Raw genomic sequence first — 14,447 nt, 5'->3', positions numbered from 1 at the left:
TGTCGCCAAGCGCGCTGAGGTTGCCCACTTGGATGAGGACGTCGCTAAGCGCGCTGAGGCTGCCCACTTGGACGAGGATGTTGCCAAGCGCGCTGAGGTTGCCCACTTGGATGAGGACGTTGCCAAGCGCGCTGAGGTTGCCCACTTGGATGAGGACGTCGCTAAGCGTGCTGAGGTTGCCCACTTGAACGAGGATGTTGCCAAGCGCGTTTAACGGAGACCCTCGAGCAATCTGTGAAGCATAAGGATGGAAGTCATGTCGATTATGCGAATGGTCACGGCGTTGGAATTTGGATTGAAAGTGAGCAATCCTGCGTTGGGGCATTTCATGGCAACAAATCCGATCTTCTCAGGAATGGCCAATATTTTGACAATTCGTAAACACAGAAGGTTCATAATCTCTGTACCATCGCGACAGTGGAGGTGGTGTTTAGGTTGAGTCGGATTTCCTTATGTAGTTGCTAATTTACCTCTGCCACCTATATAAAGGTAGTGGTGAATTTATCAACACCACAGTCTTTACCGATACCGTCTACCACCTTCACCTCTATAAAATAAAACTCCTTCGGAGACTCAAAGTCTCGGGGCTTCGTTGGCAAAGCCCAAGACACAGAAAGCGGGATTTGCACAGTGATCTTTAGTCATGATTGAGTTGGCTGTGGATACAATTGCCATACTAATTTCCTCTCAACTTTCCTCCTAACCGCTTAATGTGGAAAAGATCTTCCACATCCAAAGGGCGACTTTGAAGAGCATGCACGGTGCTTTGGTGGTGAACGAGCAGCATCAAGTGAGCACTTCTGAACACATGTATTTGTCAAAATGTAGCTGGATATATTTGACCATCCAACCTGTGTTGGACATGATCAACTCAACTAAAAGCGCAAATATTACTGATACCTACCATGTCTTTTCACAATACCGCCACTACTGATCAACCTAAGGCCACATACCTCCGGACTAATGTATACGGAGCCAAACCTATTCATCGCAATTGAGAGTGCACAGCCCTATTCATGTCTATATGAAATAAATGCTTCAGTAACCATATCATCTCCAAATCCATCCCAGCTGTGAGTTTGGTGGCGACTAATTGCTATCGGTGATCCATCGCTCAACCATCGGATCTTGGCAGGTAACTAGACCCTTTGTTCGACTGTTACATCTAGCACTATGTCGAATGTTGGCTGTGTAAGTGATATCTGCAGGTTTTGCTCTACTTGTCCAACCCTCCACCTGGGCTATTTGACTTGTTGACACTCCAGCTTTTTTGTGATGATGGAAAAGTTCCGGATTGACTGACACGCAACGCAGATGGCCCTTTTTGCAGTACTCATACAGCCCAGCAGTGATGGTTTGAGTTTTTCCTCCGACTGCCAGCTGATAGATCGTAGATGCGCCATTGTATGTCAAGGCGTATGCATACGTACAGATTGGGGCGTAGGTGTGATGGACAACCCGCAATTGAGGAGGGAAGTAGCCATATGATCCATCGTATTTCCTGTAAATTGGGGATTCGGGTAACGATTCATCAATTTGTGACAGAACATGTCCTGATGATGGCAGTGCCTCGCCGCAGTGGCCGAGCCAGAGAAGGTCCCAGTTGCTGCCGTACGGTGAATCGCTGAGACTTGTCGAGTTTGTGACATTGCGAATCATGGGGGCAACTAAAGATAACTGGTCTTTGATTGCAACGTCCCAATCGACATCATCTTCCATTACGAGGCTTGTAGCCCAACCGCGTGAGAGAATCTCACGGATGACGTTCAAGTGGCCCAACCAACACTTGGCCAAACCGCGGCCATTTGGACTGGGCTTCTTGGTATCCGGATCAAGAGCGGCACTCCGGAAGATGTCCACTTCACCATTTGTCCATTCTGGCTGTGCGGGAACCTCTACGTCGATTCCAGTCAGGTTTGCAGCTTCAACAAGTCCATCAAGCCGCCATGAGGGCCCGGTGGAGACAACCACGACTTTCTGAAACTGCCATATCATTGATTTAGATAACATACTAGGCAGCGCGGAGGGTGATTTGGGAGACTTACCCCCAGGGACCGATTTCCGCAACTAGAGTAGTCTTTACTTCCACTTGGGGGGCTATCTGTGCTTGCGCGGGGGTATTGCAGGCGCAGGGACAGAAGTAGGTACGCCGCAAGGACCAAAGGAACCAATATTCGGCGCAGCTGCCGACGCCATTTGTTTGGTTGATTTGGACTGACTTGACATCCAAAGATTGTGGTAGAATCCGTTGCCTTCATTTTTGCTTCCTGCACTTCTCATTCACGACAAGCGGGACTCGGCTCAAATCGTTGCAAAAGAAAGAAATTAATGCGGACGTCGACACGGCAAGTCGCGCTCCAGAGCATCCCCTTCTACGCTACCTATGATACAAAGTAATAATCCCCAGGACGGGCAGATCAATACCTACGAGCTAACACCTACAGGTACCTATTGCACTAGACTTGCCTTAGCATCCTTGGTGCTAATGCTTGCTTAGCACTGCCCAAAGAGGGGCGGGCCTTGCTGACCTCGGTGGCCCCACGTCGTAAGCTCGCAGCTGTGTGACGGTAACCAGACCTCCAGTACGATGCATGTATCATGGTATGTAGTATGATTTCAGAGTGGCGATGACTTTTGTCTTGGCTACCTTGTGCATGAATGAAGTCTTCGCGACGTTGAGATTATAATCCCGACTGGGGTTAGTGCTACAATCACGCCGCCCCCAGAGCAGTCTCTCACACCCAAGTATTCTCGTACTGTCACGTAATACTGTGCGATCCAAATCTTACATCAACGATTCAATCTCAGAAGTGAATTGCAAGCACACACCCCAGCTGCGGCTAGTGCAACGCCAGGTCACACGAGCTCCAGCGTGACTTCGAAATCGACTTGAAAAGTTGAAGAAAAGGGACGGCGTTGTATCAATTAAATAACTATTGCTCACGAAGAATAGAGATATATGGTGTGTCTAGTCTTGGTTTCCAAACAGAAGCTAAAAGATGACTGCGACCCAACATACAAAAGTGGACAGCAACTGGACTACTATACTTTACTGTGACCAAGCGTAAATGCTTCGCTTTATTGATTGACAAGCATCATGGAGACAGCGTTCAGAAGCATTATTCGCATTAGATTTGTCCTTGAAAAGTAGAGCATAGGGCAAAGACTCGAAGTTGTTAATGCCATTAACCTGTCACTGTCAATATCGTCTGACCAACTTGGTCTCAATACTCGTGTATATTTGCAACAAACATGACTTCCGTTATCTGGTAGCTATCATTATGAATCAATGTAGCTACTCTTACCGCTACGTTCAATGTCTGCTAGTTCTTGGACAATCTTCCGTGCACCAACAATGGCGAAACAAGCTGCTGTCAGGGTTGGATTGCACGCGTTCTGTGTTGGAATTACTCCACACCCCCCGATGAACAAGTTGTCCAGCCGCCAAATCTTGGAGTTCCTATCGACCACGGATGTTCCATCGTCTTTGGTGCCTGCGCGGGTTGTTCCGCAGATGTGTGTCGCTGCGCCCAGCGGCAAAACCTTGGGCTCACCACCCGGGAGAAAGTCCCCGATACTAAGAGCGATATTGACCATACTGCCGACAATATTGTTAAATCTTTGATGCGGTTTAATCAGACTAGCAGAAGGAAATATTCAGTGCCTACTCATCCATCATACTTTGCTGGCGTTTCAACCCTGCTTCTCCGACTCGGAATCGAATAATCGGCTGTGCAGATGTTATTAGTCAGACAAATCTACGCATGCGCGATGTATACCATAATTACTTGAGGCATGCCGAAGGCATCATTGTATCCTTCTTGGAAAGTAACATGGTTCTCGTAGCTCGGCTCGACGTATCCAAAGAAACGAATGTCGATTATGAGGCGGGGATCAATGGACGCTGGAATGCTGTTGTAGTGGAAAGGATCTCGCTGGATTTGTGTATGCCAAGGATGCTTCTCGGTTACCGGAATTGTAATCTAGAACTTGAATATTAAGAGCTTTACTATTCAACTGGAGACTGTGATCTTGTACCTGAGGTGAAGGGTCGTCGAAAGGTATGCGCAGCGGGTCGTTGGGAAATCTCTTGTACTGCTCTTGGCATCGTGGATCACTCCAAGTGCTTTCAATCAGGCTATTTTTCAAAGCAATCTGGCAAACAGCCATGGTCTGCTCAGTCAAATAGTGGCCCTATCAATGATTAGGATGAATCACTCAACAGAATCGGAAGGGACCTACAACAGCATTATATCCTGTCTCGGGGCGGATTCCGGAATTGAAGAGAATTCCATTCGTGAGAATCGCTCCGCCACAGATCACGTAAAATCGGGCTTTAGCCACAGTCACCTCATTCGTGTATAGGTCAACGAGTTCGGCTCCGATTACCTGCTGTGAAGTGTCGTCGATCAGTAGCTTACGACAGCAGTGGCGAGATTTCAGCTCAAAATTTCCACCGTGAAGATGCGGATCCGCAAGTTTACCCAAAATGCTGGCTGGTCCTGTCCATTGTACACGATCCGGGTCGAAGGGGTTTCGCTCACACGCCAAGGGCAGGTTGGCAAACTTTCGGTCCCTGTGCGCCTGAGTGAGGCTTTCCTTGACGAGTTGATGGCGTATCGAGTGGTCGAACGCCGTATCTGTGGTGCGGAATAACGCTTTCGCCTTGGCGTACAACTCGCGCCACTCCTCGTCTGTGAAGAGATCAGGCCGCTCCACATCAGGACACATCTCAGGCGTGGCGCAGCTCCAGTAGGAACCCATCCCCCCAACACCTCTGACTACTGGCGCGGCCGGTATGTTGTTGTACGGTTCCATTTGGGTATTTTCGCCATTTGGCTCTGGTTCCGCGGGACTTGGAGATGTTTAGCACACCACTCTCCACTCTCCAGGACAAAGTGCTAACCTAGTGGACAAGGCATCTGGTTCAGACAGTAATCCCAAGGCTCCCTAATTTCAACCAATTCAGTCTACAAATCGATAGAACAGGGCTGATTTGATGATACCTGAACAGTACTGTGGGCGTGAGATAAGTTAGCGTTATGTCAGCATCGATGATGAGATGCCTGGCTTCCCGACTTACCCGCAAAAACGATGCAATTCCCTCTGTGTTATAACATTGTTTTTCTTATGATCTCCAATTAATTCGGTCTCCCTTTAGTGCAGGCAAGACCGTCCATGTCAGCCTAACTTCTCGCCCAGAGAAGATTTCTCCGAATTACTCACTGCTCCCCCATTTCCACCATTCGTACCTTGATGCTCTGGTCAGCATCAGTGAGGACGCGAGCGTAAACTGCGCCAATAGGACCAGATCCGACTATCAAAACATCCGAGTCAGGAACTCCTTGGACGCGTTGGCCGTTTAGTAGGGTGGGGGCACCTAGAGCCATTATGCTGAGAAAGATTTGGAGCTGCATGCAATGCTCTGGTACGTACGGGAAAAACTATGTTCAGCCAAAAGATACTTGGGCATTCTTTTTCACATGCGACGATACTCCGATATACTTATGAAGCCCAGAGCCAAGCTATTCACATTAATTCAGAATCTGTGAATATCATTGTTGCCCTTGCATCAACCACGCTAGCCCCCAACTCTGGGCAATCAGAAATCCTGTCAGCATGCATAGGTACCTAGGTAGGCGCCAATGATGGGGGGTTCCGTCCAAATCACTCTGAACTTGCACCTTTCATTCATTATATAATCATGCATAACGACCAGGTGGAGAATTCATGTCGTGAATCACCCGATGTTCCTGTCAATCGCCAAAACACACATGTCCTGTATTAGCCTGCTTCCGGGACTGGCGGTGCCTGGCGTTACAATTACAAACACATGACAACCCCGAACCACATTCAGATGAGCCTACCACATCATACGATGAAAATTAGAAAGAGCGACAGCGCTGTCACGGATTGCAGACAGTTTGGAAATTTCAATTGATGGCTCGGAGCATTCCGTGTTTAGTTGCAATGGAGGTTAATCTACAACTGAAATAAGGCCTTCAACTGCCTCATGGTATCTTTTGGGCTTGTTACGTGATGGCCGATTGTTCTCTCGTCATGATAGAGCTCGTAATCATTCCCTCCTACATGGATCTTGTCCCCAAAGAAATGAATATCCTTGTATACCAGACCGCTTCTGTATTTTTCTGCCTCTACATGCCTCAAGCAGTAGGTCTTGTTCCACCCTGCTGGGAAAACATCGAAGCAAGCTTGCCCGCCTATCGCACACATGAGATTAAGACTCGAAAACTCGAGGCTCAAGGCTTTGATCATGGCTTTTCGAACACCATACACCTCATCATATTTCTGGAAGTCTTCCATTTCGGCATGGGTGGCTCCCTGCCCAATTGGCGAGATGTTCACATTCCCGTGACGGAATTCCACGAATGTCCCACGCTTGATAGGTATATCGAGGTCAGCGATGTACTTGAGCACCCAATTGACGAGTCTCTTGTAATTCTCTTCACCAATCTCTTTGACGAAACTACTACCCGGGAGTGGAGCGCCCAATCTAAAAGCGGTAGCCCCGTTTTCAGGGAAGCAGAAGTCAAATCTCGATATCACAGAGACGGAGGGGCTTCCGGCCTGCTGCTGCTGCTTGAGAATCGGCCCACCACTAACATAGCCAATGGTGCATTTCGTCCGGAGAAGTCGGAGGAGTGAGCGCATCTCAGGTGAGACAAGCTGTACACTGTAAGAATTTGTTTACATACAGCTTCGTTGCGACACATACTTGTTTCTCTGGGCACAAAGTGCCATCCAAATCAAATAAGCAGATTGTCTCTCTCAGAGGGCGAGCCTCAAGGGGTATGTAGGCGTCTTCTGTCTGGGTCATGGCAGCGTGGCGTTCCGGCATAGGCCATGACATGAATGGAGTTCACGATGGGGCGTACAGATCTGATATGTCAATGGTACGTTGATGGAACATTAGCTTTACAAGTTATCGTCGGTAAACTTCATTTGCGATATACACGTTGACTGTATGCCACGAAGTCCTATTTTGGCCCATCCACCTCCTACCGTGTATCAGTTGCTCAAATTCATGAACGTAAGCATGCATCGGAACAGTACAGAGTGGGAAAAAGTCTTGCCTCATGACCTGCATGTCAAGATCGGGGCCGGAAATTAATGGCAAGCAGCAGTACTAACCATGCATATGTAGGTACCTAGCAATCGCCCTATAATTACTCAAACTGTACCAGTATGAACTCCTCGTGAGGCTAGTTTCTTGAAGTATCTCGTAATGTACACATAAGTTATACTGCAGCGGCAAATAGTCAGCAGAAGTAATCAAGTAGAACGACTATATAGGGTTTGCAGAGCGGATTCATGCAGGCTGACCCAGTAAGTCAGGGGTTGGAAGCTGCCGTGGCATAATCTGCCTACCAGGAAAGTGGGGATTACCATCTCTACCGTGCCGGCGCAGATGAACGTACTGAAATGCCTCACATACACCAAGTATCAACGGTTGTTGAAGTAAAGACCGATTGACTTTAAAAGTGAAGCAAATGCTCCAGTTGGTCAACATCAATCACAGCATCCTGAGCCGCGCCGCTTCGCTTGATGTTTTGAACATTATAGTATTGTCCTTATTTCCTAGTCAGGGCAAAGACACCCGAGTACAAGATGACGACTACCATGTTGCAGACGGAGGTTCTCCACCCCGTCACCGGAATATCGACCGGAGGACGTATTTTGACTTGTCCTCCCACTCTGGATATTCCTGTCGAAGCACAGGTATCGCTGCTCCATGATAGAAGTAGCTATCAAGGCGAAGTGCCGGGACTTCGCATAAACACCGTTCCGCACCGTCAGCGTATATCGACTGCCGCTCAAATCGATTTTCGGGTCAAGCTGCTGGGCGCCCTCCGGAAGAAGTGGGAGAAGCCCGAGACAGAAGCGAGATTCCTCGAGGCAGTAAATAGGATGGAAACTGACGGCGCCGCCTTATTCGGTGGACTCATTGATCCTTCCATTTTTGGGGAACTTGTCGAGAAATATGACAAGGTACAGGAAAGAGCTGGTAACAAGGCTTTCAGTGAGCTGCCTTCCGCCTTCTTGAGAAGCATCATTGATCTGACTATTTCCAGTGCATTCTTATGTCAATCTCTCCCTTGAGCACGAGTTCATTCTAGGAGGAAGCTATGTAGAGGCATTCAGTCACCCGCTCCTGGTGGCGCTTGTTTCTTACCTTCTCGGGGGCTCCATCCGTATTGTGGACTTTCGAGGGAAAAACACGGACCCTATCTCAATCAATGCTCAGGACAACATGCTTCACGTCGATAATACTCCCTTCAAGGAGGAGTACAAGGTGCTCCTAAACTGGCGGAGGGGCGAAGTGAAAGGGCCATCTGGGCAAAACTTCACCTTCCTGCCCTGGACCCACAAAGGAAACCGCATTGTGCTCAAGGACAAGGAGGGCGCTCCATGGTCTTCAGAGAAGGACAGTGTGTTCGTCACTGACGAAGCAATTGATGGGCTGTTCGAGTTCCAGAATCAAGTGAAAGGGGCCGCTGCCGTTGTTGAAGCGAGACACTCTGAACAGCCCTTGGCCATTCTGTTTCCAGCAGGGGCACTGGTTCACCATCGCTACCGCACAGAGGATGGCGATCCAAGGAGTTGCATTATAACGGCCTTCCATTTGTCCAGCAAGCACCCTGGCCAAATTTCAGAACTGGCGCATGTTTCTGACAGGAAGAAAACACTGATCGAGTTCCTCGTTGGGTATCAGGACGAGAACTCTAATGACGAGTTTTTGGATTTGATCTCTGGCGAATCTCTACGCGTTGAAACAAAGCTAGAGGAATTGGTACAGCCGCAGCACCCGAGCACGGTCCTTGATATCGGGTCTCTTGCACTCAAAGGCGAGGCACTCGTCAAATGGCGCCAAGCTGTCATGGCTGCGCCAAATCCAATCTGGCACAGGTTGAACAATGGTCTTCGCCTATCTGAGACCGACTTCGGTGACATTGAGATGCTGACGGACAATCTCGCAGCCGTCATGGACTACGACAAGCACTGCAACCTCCAGATGGTTTTGTATGATGACGGCCGCGAGGAGATCCGTAAACCATCTCGAAAGATAGTTGGGGAGCGGAAGAAGGATAACATCAGAAGTCGCCTGAGATCTTGGACGCCTAGGATCCTGCGAGGCTCATTTAATGCCCATGATTTGATCGAGCCGAGGACGCTAAGAATTCTAAGCAATTCGATGGCTTCTCTGGCAGAAAAGGCTGCCGAGGAACATGACACAGAGCCAGCTGCTGGAAGCGGAAAGTCACCGCTGGTAGGCCAGAGGAAGACTTTGATGTCCTTCAGTCGCCTGATTCTGGATCTCGGGGAGGCTGTCGAGAGATGCGAAGGTGTAGAGTCTTTTGTTGTCACGAGTTTGTTCCTCTTCCTTGCTGCCGAGGAGATCTATTCAGAGCTCTCGGTTACGGACCAAAAGGCCGTCGAATTTGTGGTCGTGGCGTTCTTGAGAAATTACATTGCTACAGTCCTGATTGTGGAAGGAAATGTTGATTTTTGAGGAGACATAGGTCTGGTACGCGCTATGACTTTTCTCCTTAGTCATTCTTTTGATCTCCGTCAGGCTTGTTTTCCTTTTTCAGTTTGTTCCGATCACGATGACTATCCAGTAGAGATGGATGTACACACTCCTTTACAGTTTATGACTGCTCGCCGGCTACGCCGATAAGGGCGCCTATAGCTGGTATACTAGTATAAATATCTGACATAAACACTGATCTCATATTTTCAGCAATTGAAGAAGTTATGGCCTTTCTCTTTGTCTAAATCTGAGAGAAAGGTAGTGCATAAGCAACGGGCGGCATGTCTTGACAGGATTATGTGTAGCTTATGTGCCTCCACAGACTGCTTCTAGTGGACACCCCGCTTAGGGTGCATCGGTTGGATCCCTATAGTTTGGTAATGAGTCAGAACAAGTGAATAAAGTGTGTTTGCTCTCACGAGACTTACCAATCTGTGACCAGGTCTTCGTCCAAGGCGTCCATTTTAGCCATATCTTCCTCTGAAATCTCAAAGTGGCCGACCTTGACGTTGTCGACCAGGCGCTCTTTTCTTGCACTCTTGGGAAGTGGCACCAGGCCATGCTGGAGCGACCACCTGCATCGAGCATACAGAACATATCAGCTGTCCATTTCCCAAAGATTGGCTCGGAATTACCTCCCCGAAAACACACTCACCGGACCATGAGTTGGGCTGGAGTACACGAGTACTGCTTGGCAAGCGCGAGGATCGTGGGATTCTTCATGCGCATCGCCCTGGCCAAAGGGCCATAGGCTTCAACGACGATGCCATGCTTTGCACAGACGGCGCGGATCTCCTCTTGCGTGTTGAAGGGATGGACCTCGATCTGGTTGACCGAAGGCTTGATCCGTGGGTTCGAGGCCATGAGCTCCTCAATCTGGAAGTCCGGAGATTATCAGCGCTAGCCTCGCCGGTAGCACCAACACTCTGTGACGAAGGGGATTCCAGGGCCTTGCATCCGACCATGGAGCTCACGCTCCGAATCTCGAGAAAAAATAGAATGCAATGGGTAAACTCACATGCCGGACTCCAAAATTGCTCACACCACCACTCTTGACCTCACCATCCTGAATCGCATCCTCGACAGCCTTCCAACTCGTAATCCGCGCCTCAGGCCCGCCGTACGGCGAATGCAAGAGAAAGAGATCAATATACCCCAGGCCAGCAGCCTCGACACTCTTACGGATACTGCGACGAACGGTATTATACGACTCGCTGTTGCTGGCGAGCTTGGACGTGTAAAAAACGTCTTGCCGGTCCAAACCTTGGGTATTCTGCTCGGCGTCCTCGAGGAATTTCCGAATGGCCCGGCCCGCCTCGGCCTCGTTGTGGTACATTTGCGCGCTGTCAAAGCCGCGGTACCCCGCCGCCAGCGCCCACGGCACCGCGGCGAGCACCTCGCGACCCGACATCATGTACAGTCCCAACTGGATCTGCGGAATTAGGTGGCCCGAGGGGAGCTAAACAATTGGGTCAGCAAAGGATAAAGGGCAGTTCTCTCCTTTTTTGTTGAACCTTTGAGTTCTGGGTTTCCATTCCGACTCCTGGTTGCTTTCTTGGTTGCATACCTTGACCTTGCTGGCCAGCGAGAAGCTGTTGGATGCCATGTTTTCTGTTCAGTAGCTTGTTATTCTCACACGGACAAGATCATTCGTGGCTGAATACTCAATTGATAAGAATCGCTCAAGGGTGGATTTTGCCTTTGCCTATTGAGATAAGAATGAAGAGATCGGCATTCCTTGGGTGTTTACTCCGGAAAGCGGAACGATGCTGTCATGCTTACCAAAGACACCGGGGCCGGCGGAAAGTGGAGCATCGAAATGCATAGCAGTCTCCATGCCGTGACTCGACATCAAATTCAAAACGATATAACAGCAGTCAGAGTGATACAATCTCACGTCAATTCGATGATCCCGCTCCAATGCAAAAGACAACATTTTGCCGCTACCGAATTTCTGTATATATTCTTTAAGACTATTTATATTTACACTTTTTCTATCGCCCTCTAGCGTGGCCGCATTAGTGTAGTTCTAAGGGACTTTTCTCTATCAATGTGGTCGGTAACGACTGAATTTTGCGGCTTGGCCAGGGTCAAAACGCCCAACGTTTGCCGATGTTTGTTCTTTTTTTCTAACTTTATACATGTGTGATCATTTCGATCCAAATTGACAAGAGTAGTAGCATTTGCCAATATTTGCTCTTTTTTACCAAAAGATTTTGATCTATTTTCCACCGTCCATCATAGCTGCGAGCCTGGCGGCTTCCTGTCCGAACTTGGTCTTGCTTCGGATAACGTGTCCGTACTTGTAAAACATGACCAGGGAAGGTACGAAAACCAGTGCGAGGAAACCAGGGACACTGGAGGCCCAATGAATGCCTGGAAGCCAATTAGTTTCAAAACTCATTGTTTTGTCATGCCAAGGAACGTGTACATACCTAGAGAATCGTACATGGAGCTGGTGAACAGGGGGAACACGGCACCAGCAATAGATCGCAGCACGGTGCTTGCAGCCAACGCCGACGCGGCGTATCCCAGGTAGGCATCGACAATGTAGTTGGTCAGGCTCATGTAGAGCAGCACCATGCCGAAGCCAAAGAAAACGCCGGCACTGACGGAGATGAGCCAAAAGGTGGAGGGGTCATTGGTCCAAGCGAACCAAAAAAGGCCAATGGGGAGAGCGACGGAGCCCAGCATGGCGGGTGGGAGACGGGCCTCGGGTGGAACTTTGCCCTGGTACTTGTCGACCAGCTTGCCATAGCGCTTCTGGTCAAAAAGGGCGACGTAGAAGAGCGAGATGACGATACCCAGAGCAATAGCGAGGAAGGGCAACGAGGCCACACCCTGAGGCCAGCCACGAACCTGTTGAAAGACAATGGGGTAGGCAGCAAAGAGAAGGAAGAGGGTACCATGGACGACAGACAAGAAGAGACTGAGAAGAGTAACAATGGGCTCGTAGATAAGGATAACCCAAGGTCGGAGAGCGCCAACACGGAGCTGGGTTCCAATGCTCTTAGTGTCCATACCATCCACGACATGCACCTTGCCTGTAATGGCCTCCATCTTGGCGGCACGCTGCTTCAGCAGCGCAGGGGCGTAGGTCTCGGGAAACGTGAGAGTGAGGATGACCCAGACTGGAAAAGAGGCGCCAGCAATCATGACCGACAATGATCTCCAGCCAAAAGCAGCGTCGAGAAAACCACAAGCAATCGGGCCCAGCATTTGACCCATTAGACCGGCCAAGGTAAAGATACTAAGAACAAATCCTCTCTCCTGGGCCTGGAACATGTCGGCAATGACGGCGGGAGCGACTGCTTGGGTGAAGGAGCCTGCCAAACCTCCGAGCAGTCGGAAGGCGAGAACAAAGGAAATCGAAGGGGCGAGTCCAATTACACCCGACGTAATGACAAATGCGGCAAATGTCCAGACATATAGCCCGCGACGTCCGTACACCTCGCTCAATGGTGAAAGTACGAGTGCTCCGATGGCAAAGCCGAGGACGAAGAGTGAAGTCATGAGTAATGCGACGGTCTGACCGACGTTGAACTCGGTCTTGATGTCGGCCGTGCCTGTGACTTGTCAGTACATTCAAGATCTTGCAGAGAGGCACCGTGAACTAACCTTGGGAAAAGCCAGAAGAGGCAATCGAGACCATGAAGACGGCAAATGCAAGAACCATGGCATTGGTCCATTTTCTAGCCTTTGGGAAGAGCATGGGATTGGCAGGATCATTTTCGATCCATCTCACCAGATACGGGTCTTCGGGGGTGCCATAGCCTGGAAAGTCGTATTCGAGAATGTCCTTGGACACGAGGGCAGAGTCGGCCTGGTCGAGTTGCTCCTTGGTAAGAGGCTCCCTCCATCTCGCCTTCTCCTTTTCGATCTCAAAATCCTCTGACCATCGATCCGAGTTCCGACCAATCCACGAGTCTCTCTTTTCTACCTCGAAAGATCCATCCCAAAGCTGGGCGTCGTTCTGATAGTCTCGGTTGTTGATCCATGTTGCGCGGCTGGCGCGAGCATGGCCCGGCCAGACTTGTGGTACAGTTGGAGCGGAAGGGAGCAGCGAGTTGCCAACCATGTAACTCATGCGGTTGGCACGAGCTTCGGTGTCGAAGGCGCCTGTCCATCGCTTATTGATATTCTGAGTCGACAAGTGGCCCGGCCATGGTGCGCTCAGCTCAATGTCATCTCCGTATTGAGTCGGCCATATTGTCATGCGATTCGCTGCCCGCGGTGGCGAGGGACGATCGAAGGACATGACGGAAGGAAACCAAGGGCAAGTCTAAAGCTGATGAAACTAGGAGAAAATTAAAGGATAATGGAAGAAGTATACTTGTGTGTGTGTATGTACAAGTGTTGTTATATGCCAGCACAGGAAGAAATGAAGAATAAAGAAAAATCAAAACCCCGGAAAATAGTATATACCACCAAAGGGAAAGTACAGAAGCGAAGGCAAGAATGCCAAGAACGGCATACCGGAGGGCATCACGACGAGAGGGGGATGGGCAATAGATATACCACGACACTTGTTGATCTGAACATAGCTCATAAGCGTAGGGCTGGGCTACTGCACGTTCTCGCAAGCTCAGATAGACGCCGTCCTTGACTGGCAAATGGATAGGAGGTGGAAACCTACATTGAGTGATATAGATTAATACCAGGGTTGGGTAGTATGGAATGAGTGGGGAGTGGATCTTTGGTCGTCTCGTTAGTCTCCACGAGGCCTCGCTCGTGGCTTGTACACAAATTTCCGCAGCCTGCCATGCATGTGGATGAACAGTGGTTGAGTGAAACGGGCGCACGTCATATCTCGGGTCTTCTTGGCAGGGATATCTCTGTATAGTCGCTGGGATGGCATGTCTGCAGGTAATCTATGCACTGCCGGCAGCCTCCC

General features: G+C 49.6%; 6 protein-coding genes across 6 annotated transcripts; 1 reads left to right on the top strand and 5 right to left on the bottom strand.

The window, feature by feature from the left end:
* Window positions 1-1,089: 1,089 nt before the first annotated feature.
* PFICI_00014 (uncharacterized protein) lies at window positions 1,090-2,258 on the bottom strand (the record flags this gene model as incomplete). The annotated part of the gene is made up of 2 exons (XM_007828595.1): window positions 1,090-1,977; window positions 2,046-2,258. The coding sequence occupies 2 exons, from the start codon at window positions 2,256-2,258 to the stop codon at window positions 1,090-1,092; spliced, it is 1,101 nt and encodes a 366-aa protein (XP_007826786.1).
* Window positions 2,259-3,279: 1,021 nt separating this feature from the next.
* PFICI_00013 (uncharacterized protein) lies at window positions 3,280-4,818 on the bottom strand (the record flags this gene model as incomplete). The annotated part of the gene is made up of 5 exons (XM_007828594.1): window positions 3,280-3,619; window positions 3,669-3,730; window positions 3,789-3,983; window positions 4,039-4,194; window positions 4,243-4,818. The coding sequence occupies 5 exons, from the start codon at window positions 4,816-4,818 to the stop codon at window positions 3,280-3,282; spliced, it is 1,329 nt and encodes a 442-aa protein (XP_007826785.1).
* A 1,164-nt stretch (window positions 4,819-5,982) lies between these two features.
* On the bottom strand, window positions 5,983-6,871 carry PFICI_00012 (uncharacterized protein; the record flags this gene model as incomplete). Its single annotated transcript, XM_007828593.1, has 2 exons — window positions 5,983-6,687; window positions 6,737-6,871. 2 exons carry the CDS (start codon window positions 6,869-6,871, stop codon window positions 5,983-5,985), a joined length of 840 nt encoding a protein of 279 aa, XP_007826784.1.
* Window positions 6,872-7,629: 758 nt separating this feature from the next.
* On the top strand, window positions 7,630-9,532 carry PFICI_00011 (uncharacterized protein; the record flags this gene model as incomplete). Its single annotated transcript, XM_007828592.1, has 2 exons — window positions 7,630-8,041; window positions 8,094-9,532. 2 exons carry the CDS (start codon window positions 7,630-7,632, stop codon window positions 9,530-9,532), a joined length of 1,851 nt encoding a protein of 616 aa, XP_007826783.1.
* Window positions 9,533-9,898: 366 nt separating this feature from the next.
* On the bottom strand, window positions 9,899-11,159 carry PFICI_00010 (uncharacterized protein; the record flags this gene model as incomplete). The annotated part of the gene is made up of 5 exons (XM_007828591.1): window positions 9,899-9,920; window positions 9,982-10,128; window positions 10,209-10,429; window positions 10,572-11,012; window positions 11,121-11,159. The coding sequence occupies 5 exons, from the start codon at window positions 11,157-11,159 to the stop codon at window positions 9,899-9,901; spliced, it is 870 nt and encodes a 289-aa protein (XP_007826782.1).
* A 615-nt stretch (window positions 11,160-11,774) lies between these two features.
* Window positions 11,775-13,811, bottom strand: PFICI_00009 (uncharacterized protein; the record flags this gene model as incomplete). Its single annotated transcript, XM_007828590.1, has 3 exons — window positions 11,775-11,929; window positions 11,989-13,119; window positions 13,172-13,811. The coding sequence occupies 3 exons, from the start codon at window positions 13,809-13,811 to the stop codon at window positions 11,775-11,777; spliced, it is 1,926 nt and encodes a 641-aa protein (XP_007826781.1).
* Between the last annotated feature and the right edge of the window lie 636 nt (window positions 13,812-14,447).

Source organism: Pestalotiopsis fici (genome assembly GCF_000516985.1).
Source record: "Pestalotiopsis fici W106-1 unplaced genomic scaffold PFICI_Scf_1, whole genome shotgun sequence".
NCBI lineage: Eukaryota > Fungi > Ascomycota > Sordariomycetes > Amphisphaeriales > Sporocadaceae > Pestalotiopsis > Pestalotiopsis fici.
Note: the sequence above shows the minus strand (reverse complement) of the source record. Positions and strands in the feature narration are given on the sequence as shown.